The sequence below is a fragment of the Rattus norvegicus genome, chromosome 5 (assembly GCF_021556685.1).
Source record: "Rattus norvegicus strain SHRSP/BbbUtx chromosome 5, alternate assembly SHRSP_T2T, whole genome shotgun sequence".
In the NCBI taxonomy this organism is placed as follows: Eukaryota; Metazoa; Chordata; class Mammalia; order Rodentia; family Muridae; genus Rattus; species Rattus norvegicus.
In genome coordinates this window covers 8,105,224-8,127,535 of record NC_141538.1, presented here as the reverse complement: position 1 = coordinate 8,127,535, position 22,312 = coordinate 8,105,224, and the positions used below count along the sequence as shown (strand labels likewise).

General features: G+C 41.3%; 1 protein-coding gene across 19 annotated transcripts in view; it reads right to left on the bottom strand.

Moving 5' to 3' along the window:
• Stau2 (staufen double-stranded RNA binding protein 2) overlaps positions 1 to 22,312 on the bottom strand; it is a 245,859-nt gene that overhangs the window by 197,144 nt on the left and 26,403 nt on the right. For 11 of the 19 annotated variants that reach the window (XM_087660245.1, XM_087660247.1, XM_087660243.1 and 8 more), the window contains 2 exon segments: positions 21,283 to 21,413; positions 338 to 497 (listed from right to left, as the gene is read on the bottom strand). The exons of 3 other annotated variants lie outside the window; for them this stretch is intronic. In XM_087660245.1, the coding sequence (XP_087516371.1) occupies positions 338 to 497; positions 21,283 to 21,413 (291 nt within the window). 19 annotated transcript variants of the gene reach the window in all.

Genomic DNA, 22,312 nt, shown 5'->3' with positions numbered 1-22,312 from the left:
CATTACATTAAAAAAGAATAACTTAATTATTAAAATTACAATTAAAAGTTTAAAAGTACAAACTTTTAAAAAGATAAAAACAATTTTATTTTAGAAGAAACACCTTTCATGCATTCTCACCCACCTGTGCTCTAGTCAACATTCAAAGGAATAGATTTTTACAGTGTCTACTCAGGGGAACTTTAAAAACAAATATAATTCTCTTTGCTGTTATATTAATGTGTGTGTGTGTGTGTGTACTATTAACTTTGTACTCTCCTACTATACAAATGCAGCACACAAAGAAGAGTAACACATCAGCTCACAATACAAAGAAGGAAAGAAATTAACACCATACCTGGGTTATTATTGACATTACTTTTGGGTGGTTTCTGAACGGGTTTGGGAAGCGTAGATTCAGTCAAAGCTTTATTTGCAACAGCCTGTTGGGCCTTCTTTATACTGCTCCCTTCGGATTCCCATGTCTGCTCACCCAGACTCAGCTGCACCGAAAACATCTTGGAAAAATCAGACAGACAGAGAAAACATAAAATTTTTCAGGTACCAAATCTGATGGTCTGAGAAGACACACACACACACACACACACACATACACACACATACCACATACACATACACACACACCACACACATGCACACACACACACCACACATGCACATGCACACCACACACAAGCACACGCACATACACATACACCACACACATGCACACACACATACACCACACACACACACGCACACATACACACACATACACACGCGCACACACACCTCACACACACACGCACACCACACACACCACACACACACCACATACATGCACACACACACCACACACATGCACACACACATACACACATGCACACCACACACACACGCATACCACATACATGCACACACACACCACACACATGCACACACGCACACCACATACATGCACACACACACACCACACACACACACCTACACACACCACATACATGCACACACACGCACACACACATGCACCACACACAAATACACCACACACACACGCACGCACACACGCACGCACGCACACCACACACATCACACACACACATGCACACCACACACATGCACACTACACACACACGCACACCACACACATGCACACACATACACCCCACACACACGCACACCACACACATGCACACACACACCCCACACATGCACACACATACACCACACATGCACACCACACACATGCACACACCACACACGTGCACACACACACACACACACACACACACACACACCATAGAACAACTGGTACTCTGAGAAAACACATACACTATAGAACCAAAATTGCACTAGAAGTATATTAGAAATCATTTGCAACAACAAAAAAATCATATTCTACCTATGAAAGAATCTTAGATTGTATCAAACTGTCTGATCTTATGTAAAGACATAGCAGCAGCTCTAAAAACATTTTAAATGGACTAGACCATCGCAAACTCTTTTCCAAAATAGAATCACATTGCTAATGTTGTTCAAACAGTCCTTGGAAACGTAATAGATACAACAAATAAGAGAAACTAACAGAAGGCAAGCAGCCATGGCCCTTACACCTTCACACATTCAGTGTCTTGAACACCAGTCAGTTCTCACAATGTGCCCTCAGCCAGCACACAGGTCTATCCAGGCTAACCCCACAAACATTCCTCAGATCTCCTCACCTTTCTAGAGCACTGCTCTGGGCCTGCCCTCTCATCAAGCCTCACTCAGAGCGCTGCTCTGGGCCTGCCCTCTCACCAAGCCTCACTCAGAGCGCTGCTCTGGGCCTGCCCTCTCACCAAGCCTCACTCAGAGCGCTGCTCTGGGCCTGCCCTCTCACCAAGCCTCACTCAGAGCGCTGCTCTGGGCCTGCCCTCTCACCAAGCCTCACTCAGAGCACTGCTCTGGGCCTGCCCTCTCATCAAGCCTCACTCAGCTGTGACAGCCTAAACTGCTGCTAAACTACTGTCTGCTTGGAGAGAAAATGGCCTCCTCAAGCACAGACTGCGTGCGTGCGCTCCCAGTTGGTGGAACTGTTTGGGAAGGATTGGATGTTGTCAAGCTAGAAGAAGCACATCACTGGAGACAGCTCTGAGGTTTCTAAAGTGTTGGCTCCCTCAGAAGTGTTTGTGGTTTGAGATGTGAGCTCTCAGCTGCCGCTCCAGCTGCCTGCAGCCTGCTAATCTACCCCACCATCATGGACTGTTCTTTCTCTGGAATCATAACCCCAAAATAAAGTCTTCTTGATTACAGTATTCCATCCTGGCAACAGACAAGTAACTAATACTCTGTCTTTCTGCAGGAGATCCATACACACCTATAAGCCCAGCACTCAGAAAGCAAACACAGACAGACACAAAAGGCTGCCTGCCATTCAAGTCCAGCCCGAGTGGCAGTGAAACACTACCTCAAAGTCAAAATCAAAACGTGAGGCAGGGAGGTAACAGCTCACTCTGTAAAGGCTTTGCCATGTGAGTGTAAGAACATGAGTCAGTACACAGTATCCACATAAAATGCCCAGCAAACATGGGGCTTGCTGGCCAGACAGTCTTGCCCCATCAGTGAGCTCCAGATTCAGTGAGAGAACATGTCTCACAAAGTAAGGCGGAGAGCAATAGAGAAAGACAACCATCGTGAGCCCCCGGTCTCTACTGGACACATATATACACAGTGCACGTGCACACCCAACACACACACACACAGACACACACACACACACCACACACACACAGACACACACACACACACACACCACACACACACCCCACACACACACACACACCACACACACACACACCACACACACACACACCACACACACACACCACACACACACACCCACACACACACACCACACACACACACCACACACACCACACACACCACACACACACCACACACACACACACCCACACACACACCACACACACCCACACACACCCACACCACACACACCACACACACACACCCAACACACACCCACACACACACCACACACCACACACACACACACACCCAACACACACACACACACACCACACACACCCACACACACCCACACACACCCACACCACACACACCACACACACACCACACACCCACACACACACACACCCAACACACACACACACCACACACACACACACACACACACACACACACACACACACACACAGAGTTTCTAAAACTAAGTTTAAAATAAAAAAAATGAAACTATCTGGGGTTGGGGATTTAGCTCAATGGTAGAGCGCTTGCCTACCAAGCACAAGGCCCTGGCTTCGGTCCTCAGCTCCGAAAAAAAAAAAAAGAAAAAAGAAAAAAGAAAAAAGAAACTATCTAAAACTAGAAGCTAACCACATCATCTTACCCATGCTTCAACTGTCACCATTTTTACTGTGGCATGTTAGGTCCGTATGTCCATTCCCATGTCTCATGCTACTCCCCCTTCTGCACCCACATCTGACCCACATACTTCCACTCAGTACATAGTGTTACCTCTTTAAGTTTTCAGATCAAGTTACACAATAAATACACACCACTTACTACTTTGTAGTAGTAATTGAAAACAATTTATTAATTTAAAAATATATCTCTGTAGCAAACTGATCTCTTAGAAAATTATCTTTTCTAATGTATTTTGTTTACATGGGTGTTTTACAGATGCCTGCAGATATCAGAAGCCAGTGTCAGGTCCTCTGAAAGTGAAGATATCGATGTCTGGAAATCACTATGTGGGTGCAACTGACCCTGGTCCTCTGCAAGAACAGCCATGCTCTTAACCACTGAGCCGTCCAACCTAGAAAATACCTTAATAACTGATAAAAGCGAGTGTGATCAACACTAACACCACCCAACATCATATGTCTCTAGATAAAACTCAGTGAAAAGCACACATCAACAACTGTAGTCTATGCTTGGCCAAAATATCTTAACACACAACCACTCATGCTGGAAAGTATCCTAACCTGCATCTGATCGAGTGGGAAAGTGACAAGTCTTAATTATGGGACTTCAAAAGGTCAGTCATGAAAAAAAGAACGCAAGAACATTGTATATTACAGACATTATAGGACACAGGGAGATGTGATAAGATACAGCATAAGATTCTTAATTAGACTCGTGGTGAAATTTCAAAAGAAATAAAAAGCATTTACACAGCCACTGGAGAAATTTGCCCAAGGACTGGGCTAAGGCTCAAACTAATCCCCAACAGTTTATGTGATGGCCTTAAGAGAAGATCTGGTCATAAGCAGTCTAGACCGCCTCCCAGGAGTGCTCCAGCTGGCAGAGTAGTCCTTACAGACAGCAGGTCTGTTATAAGAACAAGTGACCTCCTGCTCTGCACACTCATGTCCACCTGGCTCTAACCACGGAATGATGAGAAAGAAGGTTCTCGCTACACGGTCTCTTGATCTGAAACTTCCCTAAATCCAGTCATATAAATTTCTGTATAAATTACCCAGTCTCTGGCTTTCATTTACAGTAGCTTCAAGCAGACTAATAAAGATTATATTAAATAGGATAAATGATGGCAGCACTGCAGGTATAATAAAAGAATACCTTAAAAGACAGATACATCTAAGTATTCAAGTATATAAAATTATGACTGAAATTTATTTTCAAACCTCTAAGGAAAAAGCAAAGGTGTATTTTGAGGAAGCAAGAAACACAGCACTATGGCATGCATGAAGGCACGCTGCTCTTCAGTATTCTTTAGCTTCTGTTTTTAAAAAGAGAGCTGGAGAACAGTCATAGAGAATGCACATGACTGACGTGGTGGCGCACACCTCTGACCCCAGCACTCAGCTGGCAGATGCAACCGATCTCTGTAAATTTGAAGCCAGCCTGACCTACAGAGTAGGTTCCAGAAAACCAGAGCTACAGACACCCTTTTACAAAAAAAGATCTGACATCTTCTGACCTCCAAGGGCACCAGGCATGCATATAGAATACTTTCATTTATGCAGCCAAAACACTGATACACATAAATTAAAAATAAATTTAAATTTAAATTTTATACTTAAAACATCCTTATTACTTTCAACCTGATTCAAAAAATTGATTCATTGATGATTTGTTCCTTTTCCAAAATGTTGGTATTTAACAAAAATTATGGCAGAAATATAAGTAAGTTTAAAGATCGTGAAATTCTGTCTCCAAGAACTCTCCTAATAATGGCCATAAGCACACTGTGAGCATCTCTACAAACTCCAGAGGAGTCACCAACACTTTCACTTCCCACTCAGTCCTTACCCAGGTCTGCTCCAGAGTTCTCCTTCCATTACTCTCCCAGTAGTTCCAGTGTGAGCACTCGTTAGCTGCTTCATCTTTCCCTACAGACCCAGTTATCCAGGAAATCCGCCATGTCAGGGTATCCATGGAAACAAGGAAAGGCAGACCTTGGAAAGCACACACAAGTTCCCTGTGGACTGAGTATTTGTGTTCCTCCTCTCATTCTTATATCAGAACCCTAATACTAGACATGATAGTAGCAGGAGGATTCTGGGAGGCAGATAAAGTCACAGAGGGGTGGTCTCCATGACAGAGTCTGAACTTGTGAGGCTATGGCAGGAAAGGAGCATCTTTATGCCAGAAAGAGGCCTTGATCAGTAAATTAATCAGTAGTACCCAAATCAAATTACTTCCCAGACTGTAGAACTATGAGAAATGGATTTGTCTTAACCAATCTCAATCTAGTCAATGGTACACTGTTAATGCAGGCTGAACAAAAATAGTTTGGAAAATTTACTAAACACGCGCTAGAAAAGGAAACAAAAATCATTTGAGAAACTATGACTAGAAATGTGACTTTGCTGAAAGATACAAAATATATGTGGTGTTTCAATGAGAATACCCCATAGGCTCACAAATTTGAATGGTTGGTCTCCAGGTGGCAGAACAGTTTGGGAAGGATTGGGAAATATGGCCTTGTTGGAGCAAGTGTGTCACTGGAGGTGGGCTTTGAGGTTTCAAAAGCCCAGGCCATTCCCAGTTAGCCTAAACTCTGACCTACTGCTCCAGAGCCTGCCTGCTGCCATGCTCCTCACAATGATCACCTTAGACCTACAACCTGTGAGACCCTGAGCCCCCAAAATAATGCTTTCTTCTTTTTTAAGATTAACTTATTTCATTCATATATATATGAATACACTGTAGCTGTTTTCAGACACACCAGAAGAAGGCATCAGATCCCATTACAGATGGTTGTGAGCCACCATGTGGTTGCTGGGATTTGAACTCAGGACCTCTGGAAGAGCAGTCAGTGCTCTTAACCGCTGAGCCATCTCTCCAGTCCCTAAATGCTTTCTTTTATAAGTTGCCTTGGTCATGGTATTTTGCTGCCACAACAGAAATGTCACTAAGACAAAAGTGGCACCAGAAGCCGCACAGCTGTGACCATGCTGGGTTATTGGAAGAATGTAGAAAACAAGGAAAGAGGTTGAACGTTGTAAGTGGTGCTTAATGGGCCAACCTTAAAGGAGCAAGCACCATTGTCTAACGGTGCTGAGAGCAGTGTGGACAGTGGAGGACCAGCCCAAGAGCTTTTAGAGGAGCAATATAAGAGCTAAGCTAGAAACCGTCTTATGATATTTTGCCAAAGAACACATCTACTTTTTTATCCTTGTCTAACAATCTGCCTGAGGTGAAACTGACAAGTTCTAGACTAATTTCATTGATAGCAGAGATTTTAAGACAGTGTCGTCTCAATTCTGTTGCTTGGTTATTAGTAATCACTCATACAAATCTACAACAAAATTAGAGCAGGCAGAAAAAACAGAAATACAAAATGTACAGTTTAAGGTGAAAAAGAGCACCAAGAAACTTAATGTTGACAACACCTTGGTTTGTGCTAGAAGAAATAAGGAAATAAATGGAATAAATGGAGCAGTGCTCTCAGGGAGAAGCCACCCAGCTAATCCTGCAGTATGTAAAAAGGCCTACAGAACTATCTATTACTAAAGAGCAAAAGTAAATCAAAACTTATACAGATATAATTGAAGGAGGTAGCCAGTTTCATCCCAAGCAGGCAGCAGGCTTGAGTGTCAGCCACGTGGCTCTGGCTTTGGAGTGAACATAGAGTGAACAAGGACAGGGCAGTCCCCCTCTGAGGTTAAAGAAAGCTGCAGAGACCAGGGGTGTAGCAGAGGAGTCCCTGCAGGCTCAGTGAAGCTGTGAAAGTGAAGCTTGGACACATTAGAGACTCCAAGATGTTGGTATCCAAGCTGACACCTGCCAAGGTATGATGCTAACAGGAAGTGGAACCAGCCCAAGAGAGAGAAATGACATCGCCAAAGCTGTAAAGACTGAGAGGCCTGAAAAGTCCTCTGGTGGCAGACAGAGCTTCAGGATTTGGAGTCTTTCCTGCTGTTTCAGTTTTGCCTTGGTCTAGTATTTCTTCACTCTGCCCCATTCCTCCCTTCTGAAATTGTACTGTAAATCCTGTGCCAATGTATGTAGAAAGCATGCAACTGATTTTTGTTTTTACAGAGAGTTTCAATTAGAAGACTTTGACACACTATAAGGACTTTCTGGTTTTGATTAAATACATTTTGCATTGTGATATGGCTATAAATCTAGGGGGCCAAGGAATGGAATGTGGTGGTTTGAATGAACCGGCCCCCCATACTTGTTCCCCATGTGGTGGAACTGTTCAGGCTTTACGGGAGGAGGATGGCCACTGCCGGTGGGCTCTGACCTTCTGAGAGCTCGTGTCATCCCGTGAGTTCTTTCTCTCTGCGTATTTCTTGTGGACCAGATGTGAGTTCTCGGCGACAACGCCAATGCTCCAGCTGCCTGCTGCTATGACATCCACCATGATGACCTCGGACTCCGCCCTCCTTTAAATGTTCTCTTTGCTAAGCTTCCATCATGGAGCTCTGATCCAGACACCATGTGCAAAATCTTAACAACTTCCAAACAAGGCAGACTGAAAGATCAGGGAAACATGGACACACACACCCAGAGGCACGGGCTCCTTCCTGCTTTCAGGCGTCCCCAGCCCAGACTCAGGGATCTGGCTCTGCCCACTCCTGCAACACCCAGAGAGAGTTTGACTCCGGGAGCTCTGACAGAACAGGACCTCAGGAACATAGGATCCGACCTGAGGAGTTCTGAAACAACCAGAATCACAGGAGCGACAGGCTCCAGTTAGAGACAGCAAGGGCAGTTAGCACTACAGATAACCAGGTGGGGAAAGGCAGGCACAGGAGCAAGAGAAACTGAGGCTACTTGGCATCAAGCAGAACCCAGTTCTCCCACCACACCAAGCCCTGGATACCTCAACACACCAGAAAAGCAAGATTCAGATCTAAAATCCCATCTCATGAACATGATAGAGGAATTTAAGAAGGACATAAATAACTCACTTAAAGAAATACAGGTAAACAGGTAGAAGCCCTTAAAGAGGAAACTAATCTCTTAAAGAAATACAGGAAAACACAATAAAATGGGTAAAGTAATTAAACAAAACTGACCAGGACCTAAAAAAAAAGAAAAAAGAAAAAAAAGAAAAGAAAGAAAGAAAGAAAGAAAGAAAAAAGAAAGAAAAAAGAAATAGAAACATTAAAGAAAGCACAAAGTGAAACAACCCTAGAGATCAAAAACCTAGGAAAGACATCAGGAGTCACAAATGAAAGCATCACCAACAGAATAGAAGAGATAGAAGAGAGACTGTTAGGTGGAGAAGATACTACAAAAGACATTGACACAACAGTAAAAGAAAATACAAGAAACAAAAAGCTCCTAACTCAAAACATTCCAGAAATCCAGGATACAATGAAAAGACCAAACCAAAAATAATAGGTTTAGAAGAGAGTTTAGATTCCCAACTCAAAGGGCCAGCTAACATCTTCAACGAAATTATAGAAAAAAAATACTTCCCAGGCTAAAGAGAAAGCTTGTGGGATGATGTCATACAGGTGAGGCAGGTACAAGATAGAATGAGGCCTGTCATTGGACGAGAAGGAAGGATAGGCGGGAGAAAAGTTTGAGGCAAGAAGAGGAGACTGGAACAGGAAGGCAGAGAAGCCGTGGAGAGAACATGGAGGCTGATGTTAAGATTCCACTCTGTGTATTTACAGGTTGTTATGAATGTTCTTTTTTTTTTTTTTTTTTTTTTGGTTCTTTTTTTTTTTTCGGAGCTGGGGACCGAACCCAGGGCCTTGAGCTTCCTAGGCAAGCGCTCTACCACTGAGCTAAATCCCCAACCATGAATGTTCTTAAGGGATGGATGTGTACCGGGCTTTGTATGTTTAGGTGCGCAATTATACCTTATTAATTGGACCAGAGGTTATTGAGTTGTGTGTTCTTCCTTGTGGAGAATTGAATTTGGGAGAGTGTGTGGCAGCAGAGACACTGGGCCACCATGGAGTTGGACTGTGTGCTTCTGGCAGGATATCTAGCAGATATCTTGGGGCACTGCAGGGCCTGAGCTAGCAGGGTAAAAGACAGCCTTTTTATAACTTTACAACAAAGGCTCAGTGGTTAAGAGCACTGACTGGTCTTCCAGAAGTCCTGCTCTATGCATGCTGTCATGGCCATGATCTGGAGATCATGCACTGCTAATTCATGCCTCTATGCATCTGGGTGAGCTTGAACTTTGATTTTTATTTGAACAGAGTTGACGTGTAAATGTGCTCACAGATGCTTGTGAGATAAAGACGTGAATGGAAGAGGTCAGAGCTTATGGGGCATGGGATCTAGGCAGTGGTGATAGAAGATTAATTGGTGAATATGAGGAGGGAAGTGTTAAACTTCAAGTATGATAGTGAATATCTCTAATTCTGTGATGTTTACTATTCTGGGACTGGAAGAAAAGTGAGAATATCAATGAGAGGAGAAGGAGTTTACAGGCAAAGACCTCAACTAAGGTGGCAGTGGATTACATAGCTACCATGAGTTTATATACTATACTGACTACAAATAACAAGATATTTGAAATAAAACTTTCAAAGCTTTAAAAACATTTTGTCAATATTTCATAAAAAATTTATATTTGAGACCAACATACTCAGTCTTCTAAGACAAAATGTTCATAGTACTAGGCTTACATTAAAAAAAATAGACAGATTTCACACTTGCAACTTAACAACACACTTGAAAGCTCTAGAACACAAAGAAAAATGCACACCCAAGGAGTAAACAGCAGGAAAATATCAAACTCAGTGCTGAATAAAACAGAACAAAGAGAACAATAAAATGAATCAATAAAACAAAGAGTTTTGAGAAAAATCAACAATATAGACAAAACCTTATCCTAACTAACTAAAAGACAGAGACAAAATACCCAAATTAACAAAATCAGAAACAAAAAGTAGGACATAACAACACACACTGAGGAAATCCAAAAAATCACACTTTAAAAACCTATACACCATAAAACTAGAAAATCTAAAAGGAATAATCTTCTCAGTAGATATCACTTATCAAAGTTAAGTCAAGATCAGATAAACAATTTAAATAGACCTGTAACCCCTAAGGAAATAAGGAGTCATTAAAAGTCTCCAAATCAAAAATAGTCCAGGGCCAGATGGTTTTACAACCACAAAAGACATTGTGGTTTTCAATGAAGAACTAATATCAATATTCCTCAAATTATTCCACAAAATAGAAACAGAAGGAACATTGCCAAATTCAATTTATGAAGTCATAATCACCCTGATACCCAAACCATACAAAGATTCAACAAAGAAAGAGACCTACATCTTGCAGAGATTCAGGAATGGTTCAGTTTGTATGCTAATCAATCAATGCAATCTACCATATAAACAAACTAAAAGAAAAAAGAACCACATGATTATCTCATTAGATACTGAAAAAGCCTTTGACAAAATCCAACACTCCTTTATGGTAAAAGTCCTGGAAAGATCATGAATATAAGACACACACCTAAATAAAGGTGATACACGGCAAGCTGATAGCCAACATCAAATTAAATGGAGGGAAAAAAAAGAAATTCCACTAAAATCAGGGATAAGACAAAGCCACCCACTCCATATCTATTCAAAAATAGTACTTGAAGGTCTAGCCAGAAATAAGAAAACTGAAGGAGATCAAGGAGATATAAATTGGAAATGAAGAAGTCAAAGTATGGCTATTTTTAAATGTATGACAATTTATATTAAATGATCCCAAAAATTCCACCAGGGAATGCCTACAACAGATAAACGCCTTCTTCCAAGGAGATGGAGTACAAGAGTAACTCAACAAGAAAAAACAAAATACAAACGACAAATGAGCTGAGACAGAAATCAGGGAAACAACACCCTTCATAATAGCCACGAATAAAACAAAATACCTTGGGGTAACTCTAATCAAACAAATAAAAGATCTATATGACCAAAACTTCAAGGATTTGAAAAAAGAAAGTGGAAAAGACATCAGAAGATGGAAAGATCTCCTATGTTCACAGATCATTAACATAGTAAAAATGGCTGTCCTATCAAAAGCAATCTATAGATTCAATGCAAGTCCCATCAAAATTCCAACAAAGTTCTTCACAAACCTTGAATGGACAATACTCAATTTTATAGGGAAAAACAAAAAGCCCAAGATAGCTAAAACAATCCTAAACAATAATAGAACTTCCTGAGGTATCACCATTCCAGATTTCAAGCTGTCATAAGAACCCACATGGTATTGGCATAAAAGCAAACATATTGATCAATGGAATAAGAACAAAGACCCACACAGAAATCCATACACCTATGGGCACCTGAATGTTTTATAAAGGAAACAAAAATACACAATGGGGAAAAAAATAAGCATCTTCAACAAAGGGTGCTAGACTAACTGGATTTTTGCATGTAGAAGAATACAAATAGATCCAGATTTGTCACCCTGAACAACACTCAAGTCCAAGTAAATTAAAGACGTCACCATAAAACCAGATACATGAATCTGCTTTTGGGACTCTTCCTCCAACTGGGTTACCCTACTCAGCCTTAAGTAAGTGTTTGTACCTGGTTTTATTTTATCTTGTGACATGTTTGGTTCCTGTCCCTGGGAGGCCTGTTCTTTTCTGCTAGGAGATAGGCAAGAGGTGTGGAATGATTCTGGAGGACATGGGAGAGTAGAGGGTAGCAAATACGAGGAGTGGCAGGAGGGGAAGCTATGGGATGTATTATATGAGAGAAGAAAAAACAAAAATTTTAAATAGTGAACTACATTCAAATAACAAACATCCTACTGCAAAGTCCTAAAGCACTTGTTTGGTTTAACTGCCTGGCTGGCTGGCTGGCGGGCTAACACAGGTGCTGAGACAGGAGGACCACAGACAGGGCCCAGGACAGCCTAGGCTATCCAGGAAAAGAGAGAAAAAGGAGCAATGAAAGGGAAAAGAGAAGAAATGATTTAATGTGCCCAAGGTAAACCATTAATGAAGCAGAATTAGTAAACTTGTAACTCCAAGTAAAAGGATTAACAGATATATATTAATGTACATTTAAAATTTTTTAAATGTTAGAAAAAGATCAATAGTAAAATTAACAAAAATTTTCTTTCTTAATTTGTCTTCCATTAATAGACTTAGAAGAACTAAGCAACACGATTGCTTAAGTAATTTTTCCTTATTATTTTTTTGTTCTGTTTTGTAGTACTGAACACTGACGTTAGAACCTTGCATGTACTAGCCAGCTACAACCCCAGTCTACTTGCTTGTTACATTAAAATCTGTGTCGGGGATAATCAGATCCCAGTTTTCTAGGCAATATTTTACACTTGTCCACTCCTTCCACTTTTACAGTGAAAAACCATTGTGACCCCACGTCCACTCTCGTCTGTGAAGAAAAGCTAGCTCACGTGTATGTACAGCAAGAACTGAATAAACTATTCAGGAGATGTTTATGCATTTACTCATCTAACAAATACTGAATACTGCCCTTAGGGATGGTTCTTACTAGAAAAGAAAAAACAATAAAATGTCTGAAAGTAGAAAACATTACTGAAAAGATAAAGGAGAAACATGTGACCAAAATCAGGAATCCATTTTGATGCTTTTAGTGTGAACATTCTAGAGCCATTGGGAGATAATGAACAGGCAATCAGGCACCAGGCAGTCTGAGCTGGAGACACAAGTCAGAAAGCTAATAGACAGCATGTTTATGTCAGCCATGGCTACATGGGACGGATGTAGTCAGAAGACACCAGGTCTGAACAGGGCCCTACAAACTGAAAAGCTCTAGGGAATAAGGAAAATTAAAATCAAAATGAACTTAAAACATGGCTCGTCTCTGCTCCCAGACCCGGTGAGAGAGAGACCCAACCGCCTGGTCAGGTGGGCACTCCTGAGGCTGCAGAGCAGAAGAGACCACCAACACTGCTCACCCCTGCCCACATCCCTGGCCCAAGAGGAAACTGTATAAGGCCTCTGGGCTCCCGTGGGGGAGGGCCCAGGAGCGGCAGGACTTCTGCGCCTGAGACACCACCGGAACCTGAAAGAAACAGACCGGATAAACAGTTCTCTGCACCCAAATCCCGTGGGAGGGAGAGCTAAACCTTCAGAGAGGCAGACAAGCCTGGGAAACCAGAAGAGACTGCTCCCTGCACACACATCTCGGACGCCAGAGGAAAAAGCCAAAGACCATCTGGAACCCTGGTGCACTGAAGCTCCCGGAAGGGGCGGCACAGGTCTTCCTGGTTGCTGCCGCTGCAGAGAGCCTCTGGGCAGCACCCCACGAGCGAACCTGAGCCTCGGGACCACAGGTAAGACCAAATTTTCTGCTGCAAGAAAGCTGCCTGGTGAACTCAAGACACAGGCCCACAGGAACAGCTGAAGACCTGTAGAGAGGAAAAACTACACGCCGGAAAGCAGAACACACTGTCCCCAGAACTGACTGAAAGAGAGGAAAACAGGTCTACAGCACTCCTGACACACAGGCTTATAGGTCAGTCTAGCCACTGTCAGAAATAGCAGAACAAAGTAACACTAGAGATAATCTGATGGCGAGAGGCAAGCGCAGGAACCCAAGCAACAGAAACCAAGACTGCATGCCATCATCGGAGCCCAATTCTCCCGCCAAAACAAACATGGAATATCCAAACACACCAGAAAAGCAAGATCTAGTTTCAAAATCATATTTGATCATGATGCTGGAGGACTTCAAGAAAGACATGAACACACTTAGGGAAACACAGGAAATCATTAATAAACAAGTAGAGGCCTACAGAGAGGAATGGCAAAAATCCCTGAAAGAATTCCAGGAAAACACAATCAAACAGATGAAGGAATTAAAAATGGAAATAGAAGCAATCAAGAAAGAACACATGGAAACAACCCTGGATATAGAAAACCAAAAGAAGAGACAAGGAGCTGTAGATACAAGCTTCACCAACAGAATACAAGAGATGGAAGAGAGAATCTCAGGAGCAGAAGATTCCATAGAAATCATTGACTCAACTGTCAAAGATAATGTAAAGCGGAAAAAGCTACTGGTCCAAAACATACAGGAAATCCAGGACTCAATGAGAAGATCAAACCTAAGGATAATAGGTATAGAAGAGAGTGAAGACTCCCAGCTCAAAGGACCAGTAAATATCTTCAACAAAATCATAGAAGAAAACTTCCCTAACCTAAAAAAAGAGATACCCATAGGCATACAAGAAGCCTACAGAACTCCAAATAGATTGGACCAGAAAAGAAACACCTCCCGTCACATAATTGTCAAAACACCAAACGCACAAAATAAAGAAAGAATATTAAAAGCAGTAAGGGAAAAAGGTCAAGTAACATATAAAGGGAGACCTATCAGAATCACACCAGACTTCTCGCCAGAAACTATGAAGGCCAGAAGATCCTGGACTGATGTCATACAGACCCTAAGAGAACACAAATGCCAGCCCAGGTTACTGTATCCAGCAAAACTCTCAATTAACATTGATGGAGAAACCAAGATATTCCATGACAAAACCAAATTTACACAATATCTTTCTACAAATCCAGCACTACAAAGGATAATAAATGGTAAAGCCCAACATAAGGAGGCAAGCTATACCCTAGAAGAAGCAAGAAACTAATCGTCTTGGCAACAAAACAAAGAGAATGAAAGCACACAAACATAACCTCACATCCAAATATGAATATAAAGGGAAACAATAATCACTATTCCTTAATATCTCTCAATATCAATGGCCTCAACTCCCCAATAAAAAGACATAGATTAACAAACTGGATACGCAACGAGGACCCTGCATTCTGCTGCCTACAGGAAACACACCTCAGAGACAAAGACAGACACTACCTCAGAGTGAAAGGCTGGAAAACAACTTTCCAAGCAAATGGTCAGAAGAAGCAAGCTGGAGTAGCCATTCTAATATCAAATAAAATCAATTTCCAACTAAAAGTCATCAAAAAAGATAAGGAAGGACACTTCATATTCATCAAAGGAAAAATCCACCAAGATGAACTCTCAATCCTAAATATCTATGCCCCAAATACAAGGGCACCTACATACGTAAAAGAAACCTTACTAAAGCTCAAAACACACATTGCACCTCACACAATAATAGTGGGAGATTTCAACACCCCACTCTCATCAATGGACAGATCATGGAAACAGAAATTAAACAGTGATGTCGACAGACTAAGAGAAGTCATGAGCCAAATGGACTTAACGGATATTTATAGAACATTCTATCCTAAAGCAAAAGGATATACCTTCTTCTCAGCTCCTCATGGTACTTTCTCCAAAATTGACCATATAATTGGTCAAAAAACGGGCCTCAACAGGTACAGAAAGATAGAAATAATCCCATGCGTGCTATCGGACCACCACGGCCTAAAACTGGTCTTCAATAACAATAAGGGAAGAATGCCCACATATACGTGGAAATTGAACAATGCTCTACTCAATGATAACCTGGTCAAGGAAGAAATAAAGAAAGAAATTAAAAACTTTTTAGAATTTAATGAAAATGAAGATACAACATACTCAAACTTATGGGACACAATGAAAGCTGTGCTAAGAGGAAAACTCATAGCGCTGAGTGCCTGCAGAAAGAAACAGGAAAGAGCATATGTCAGCAGCTTGACAGCACACCTAAAAGCTCTAGAACAAAAAGAAGCAAATACACCCAGGAGGAGCAGAAGGCAGGAAATAATCAAACTCAGAGCTGAAATCAACCAAGTAGAAACAAAAAGGACCATAGAAAGAATCAACAGAACCAAAAGTTGGTTCTTTGAGAAAATCAACAAGATAGATAAACCCTTAGCCAGACTAACGAGAGGACACAGAGAGTGCGTCCAAATTAACAAAATCAGAAATGAAAAGGGAGACATAACTACAGATTCAGAGGAAATTCAAAAAATCATCAGATCTTACTATAAAAACCTATATTCAACAAAATTTGAAAATCTTCAGGAAATGGACAATTTCCTAGACAGATACCAGGTATCAAAGTTAAATCAGGAACAGATAAACCAGTTAAACAACCCCATAACTCCTAAGGAAATAGAAGCAGTCATTAAAGGTCTCCCAACCAAAAAGAGCCCAGGTCCAGATGGGTTTAGTGCAGAATTCTATCAAACCTTCATAGAAGACCTCATACCAATATTATCCAAACTATTCCACAAAATTGAAACAGATGGAGCCCTACCGAATTCCTTCTACGAATCTACAATTACTCTTATACCTAAACCACACAAAGACACAACAAAGAAAGAGAACTTCAGACCAATTTCCCTTATGAATATCGACGCAAAAATACTCAATAAAATTCTGGCAAACCGAATTCAAGAGCACATCAAAACAATCATCCACCATGATCAAGTAGGCTTCATCCCAGGCATGCAGGGATGGTTTAATATACGGAAAACCATCAACGTGATCCATTATATAAACAAACTGAAAGAACAGAACCACATGATCATTTCATTAGATGCTGAGAAAGCATTTGACAAAATTCAACACCCCTTCATGATAAAAGTCCTGGAAAGAATAGGAATTCAAGGCCCATACCTAAACATAGTAAAAGCCATATACAGCAAACCAGTTGCTAACATTAAACTAAATGGAGAGAAACTTGAAGCAATCCCACTAAAATCAGGGACTAGACAAGGCTGCCCACTCTCTCCCTACTTATTCAATATAGTTCTTGAAGTTCTAGCCAGAGCAATCAGACAACAAAAGGAGATCAAAGGGATACAGATCGGAAAAGAAGAGGTCAAAATATCACTATTTGCAGATGATATGATAGTATATTTAAGTGATCCCAAAAGTTCCACCAGAGAACTACTAAAGCTGATAAACAACTTCAGCAAAGTGGCTGGGTATAAAATTAACTCAAATAAATCAGTTGCCTTCCTCTATACAAAAGAGAAACAAGCCGAGAAAGAAATTAGGGAAACGACACCCTTCATAATAGACCCAAATAATATAAAGTACCTCGGTGTGACTTTAACCAAGCAAGTAAAAGATCTGTACAATAAGAACTTCAAGACACTGAAGAAAGAAATTGAAGAAGACCTCAGAAGATGGAAAGATCTCCCATGCTCATGGATTGGCAGGATTAATATAGTAAAAATGGCCATTTTACCAAAAGCAATCTACAGATTCAATGCAATCCCCATCAAAATACCAATCCAATTCTTCAAAGAGTTAGACAGAACAATTTGCAAATTCATCTGGAATAACAAAAAACCCAGGATAGCTAAAGCTATCCTCAACAATAAAAGGACTTCAGGGGGAATCACTATCCCTGAACTCAAGCAGTATTACAGAGCAATAGTGATAAAAACTGCATGGTATTGGTACAGAGACAGACAGATAGACCAATGGAATAGAACTGAAGACCCAGAAATGAACCCACACACCTATGGTCACTTGATTTTTGACAAAGGAGCCAAAACCATCCAATGGAAAAAAGATAGCATTTTCAGCAAATGGTGCTGGTTCAACTGGAGGGCAACATGTAGAAGAATGCAGATCGATCCATGCTTATCACCCTGTACAAAGCTTAAGTCCAAGTGGATCAAGGACCTCCACATCAAACCAGACACACTCAAACTAATAGAAGAAAAACTAGGGAAGCATCTGGAACACATGGGCACTGGAAAAAATTTCCTGAACAAAACACCAATGGCTTATGCTCTAAGATCAAGAATTGACAAATGGGATCTCATAAAACTGCAAAGCTTCTGTAAGGCAAAGGACACTGTGGTTAGGACAAAACGGCAACCAACAGATTGGGAAAAGATCTTTACCAACCCTACAACAGATAGAGGCCTTATATCCAAAATATACAAAGAACTCAAGAAGTTAGACCGCAGGGAAACAAATAACCCTATTAAAAAATGGGGTTCAGAGCTAAACAAAGAATTCACAGCTGAGGAATGCCGAATGGCTGAGAAACACCTAAAGAAATGTTCAACATCTTTAGTCATAAGGGAAATGCAAATCAAAACAACCCTGAGATTTCACCTCACACCAGTGCGATTGGCTAAGATCAAAAACTCAGGTGACAGCAGATGCTGGCGAGGTTGTGGAGAAAGAGGAACACTCCTCCATTGTTGGTGGGATTGCAGACTGGTACAACCATTCTGGAAATCAGTCTGGAGGTTCCTCAGAAAATTGGACATTGAACTGCCTGAGGATCCAGCTATACCTCTCTTGGGCATATACCCAAAAGATGCCTCAACATATAAAAGAGACACGTGCTCCACTATGTTCATCGCAGCCTTATTTATAATAGCCAGAAAATGGAAAGAACCCAGATGCCCTTCAACAGAGGAATGGATACAGAAAATGTGGTACATCTACACAATGGAATACTACTCAGCTATCAAAAACAACGAGTTTATGAAATTCGTAGGCAAATGGTTGGAACTGGAAAATATCATCCTGAGTGAACTAACCCAATCACAGAAAGACATACATGGTATGCACTCATTGATAAGTGGCTATTAGCCCAAATGCTTGAATTACCCTAGATCCCTAGAACAAACGAAACTCAAGCCGGATGATCAAAATGTGAATGCTTCACTCCTTCTTTAAATGAGGAAAAAGAATACCCTTGGCAGGGAAGGGAGAGGCAAAGATTAAAACAGAGACTGAAGGAACACCCATTCAGAGCCTGTCCCACATTTGGCCCATACATATACAGCCACCCAATTGGACTAGATGGATGAAGCAAAGAAGTGCAGACCGACAGGAGCCGGATGTAGATCGCTCCTGAGAGACACAGCCAGAATACAGCAAATACAGAGGCGAATGCCAGCAGCAAACCACTGAACTGAGAATAGGTCCCCTATTGAAGGAATCAGAGAAAGAACTGGAAGAGCTTGAAGGGGCTCGAGACCCCAAAAGTACAACAATGCCAAGCAACCAGAGCTTCCAGGGACTAAGCCACTACCTAAAGACTATACATGGACTGACCCTGGACTCTGACCCCATAGGTAGCAATGAATATCCTAGTAAGAGCACCAGTGGAAGGGGAAGCCCTGGGTCCTGCTAAGACTGAACCCCCAGTGAACTAGTCTATGGGGGGAGGGCGGCAATGGTGGGAGGGTTGGGAGGGGAACACCCATAAGGAAGTGGAGGGGGGAGGGGGATGTTTGCCCGGAAACCGGGAAAGGGAATAACACTCGAAATGTATATAAGAAATACTCAAGTTAATAAAAAAAAAAAAAAAAAGGAAAAAAAAAAAAAAAAAAAAAAAAAACATGGCTCGTGAGCAGGGAGGTGGTGTAAGCATGAAATCCTGCCTTAGGAAAGTGAGGACAGAGCCTGCAGCCAGCCGGGAGCGCAGCGGGACATCTCAACCAAAATAAATAAATAACACAAAAAGTCTTCAAAACATACATACATGGCCCGTGGCACAAAAGATAAAGCGGAAGAAAGGATATTTCCTCAGCAAGGAGGGTATAGCAGCAGTTCTGGAACACAGGCCTGACAACCAAGGCAGCGTTCACCACTAGAGGTGCTGGTTGGCGTCCACTGGAAAATCCATGGGGTGGGAGGAACAAAACTGACTATGGAGGAACTAGAAGCAGGCATATGGATCTCTCCTGCACGAATCTATACAGGACAGAGGTGACCACAGGACCTAAGGAAGGCATCCTGTCAAATTGCTTTTAAGACAGAAAAGCTAACAGCATGCCTACAGGCTGATGGGAACAATACACTGGAAGGAGACATTGCTGACAGAGAAGGAAGAGGAGCAGCAAAGGGCACAGAAAGTAAAGATGGAGGGATGGCCATTAAAAAGGGGGGGAGGGGAGGATTAAGGCAGGAGGACTTTACTAGTCACTTTTGAGAAAGCAGAGATGTGAAAATCCCATAAGGTAGTTGAATGTAAACAGTCTGACACAGTTAAGAACAAAACGGGTGGAAAAGAGCCAGGCCCCATGGAGAGGCAGCTAGAACAAGGTCACAACTGCCTTCTCTGCTACAAGCAAGAGGTGGCATGGATACTGCCCAGAATGACTCCAGAAAAGCTAACAACAAACAAACCCAACAGGCCACAGCTTCACCTATTTTCCTTGCTTTGTACAAGACAGAAAACATCCAAATATCCCAAATGCCACCTGCATTATAGACTAACTACTCTCACAGAACCAACTGTTTACATATTGTATACAAAAGTCCAGGACTTTCATAATACCCAACTTAAAATGTGCCAGGGAAAACCATGCACAACTGAAATGTTTTCCAAGAGATGAACAGAGCTCAAACATAGATGTACTAATTTCCTTGTAATTAATATCTATGTCTATCTGTATGTATACATGCACATGCACACACTCACACACAGACACACACACACACACACACACACACACACACGTATCAAGGAAATGTATGTAAAATATATGTATATGTAGCTATAAATAAAAACTGCCTTTGTTTCCAAAAGAACATTGCAAATAAATACACAGATAACAATGATAAACAACTTACAGGTTCTTTTATAAAGATCTTAAAATTAAACATCACATTGAACCACTGTAATACCTGCTCTGGCCATCCTAGTTCTACCAGCTCTGACTTACTGGGAAGAACACCACTGCTGGTATTTATAATCTCCTAGGCTAGACACTTAACGTTCCTATAACTGAGATCCTTCAACCACAAACTGTGACAGTCCTACGGCTTCAGGGTCTTCTTAGGAGGTACTGTATCTGAAAGCTCTACAAAACGTAACACACACAAGACTGCTTGACTTAGAGGTCTCCAGGCCGTTTACCACCCCCCAAGCAAAGCATAACGAAACCTGACAAATTAAGTCTGACAGTTTGAGCAGCACGATCACCGCCTCTCTTTGTAACCTTACCTTCGAATGAGCAGGCCCGCTTTCATTCAGAAGTTTATACTGGGGTTGGATGCTATGGAAACGGGCTAACTCATTTACCAGACACATTGGAGTTTTCTCTTTGGGATTTGCCATTTTATCGTGGAGAAAAGCTGCAAATAAAAAGGCTGTAAAGTTTTTGTCAAGAATGACTTTTAAAAGTGGAAGAAAAACTAGGTTTGACTTTTTAGACTAAAGTTAGATCATACAGCTAAATTATTTTCATAAATTTCTATTTAAATTCTTATATAATGTCTTCTACCACGTGCAATAGAATGAAGCAAATCTTGAACAATAAACAAAGATACCTTTTTCTTAGCTAAGTTATTCTCTATATACATATAACACCACCACCATACTTAATTATAAACAGCTTTTAATTTCTATTATAAGTTTCCCTTTTCTCTCAACAGACTTTTACTGTTATCAGTTAAGTATCTTAAGTCTTAGTAATTCGTCTTTTTATTTGGTAAGGTAGAGTCTCATGTGTCCCTGGATAGTTTCAAACTCAAACTTACTTTGTAGACAAGGATGACCGGTGCTGGGATTGTAGGTATAAGCACCACATCCAGTCGCATGTAGGGATCAAACGCAGGGCTTCCTACGTGATGGGCAAACCCTCTACCAACTGAACACTATCCCTCGCCCAATTTCTGAACACCTTATCAATCAATATGTTTCCTTTCGCTTTGGCGCAGAACAGGTTCCAAACTTGAGGATAAAGTCCTAAGGGTAAATATTTAATATTTATATAATAAATATATAATATTTCTGGTAACCCTCAGCAAATTAAATGTTTTCTTCTAATTTTTTAGGAAAATTTTAAAAGCAGCAAGTGGAACAATTAGCAGCCTTTTTCTACTTCTGTAGAAAAGGAGGATTTCAAGCTACTCCATCATAAGACCCTGTCTCAAAACAAAAAAAAAGGGGGTAAAAAGAGGAAAAATGAAATGCTTCCATCAGTGCCCAGCATCAAAGCTGTTGGCGTTTTCTACATTTGCTTTGAGCGTTG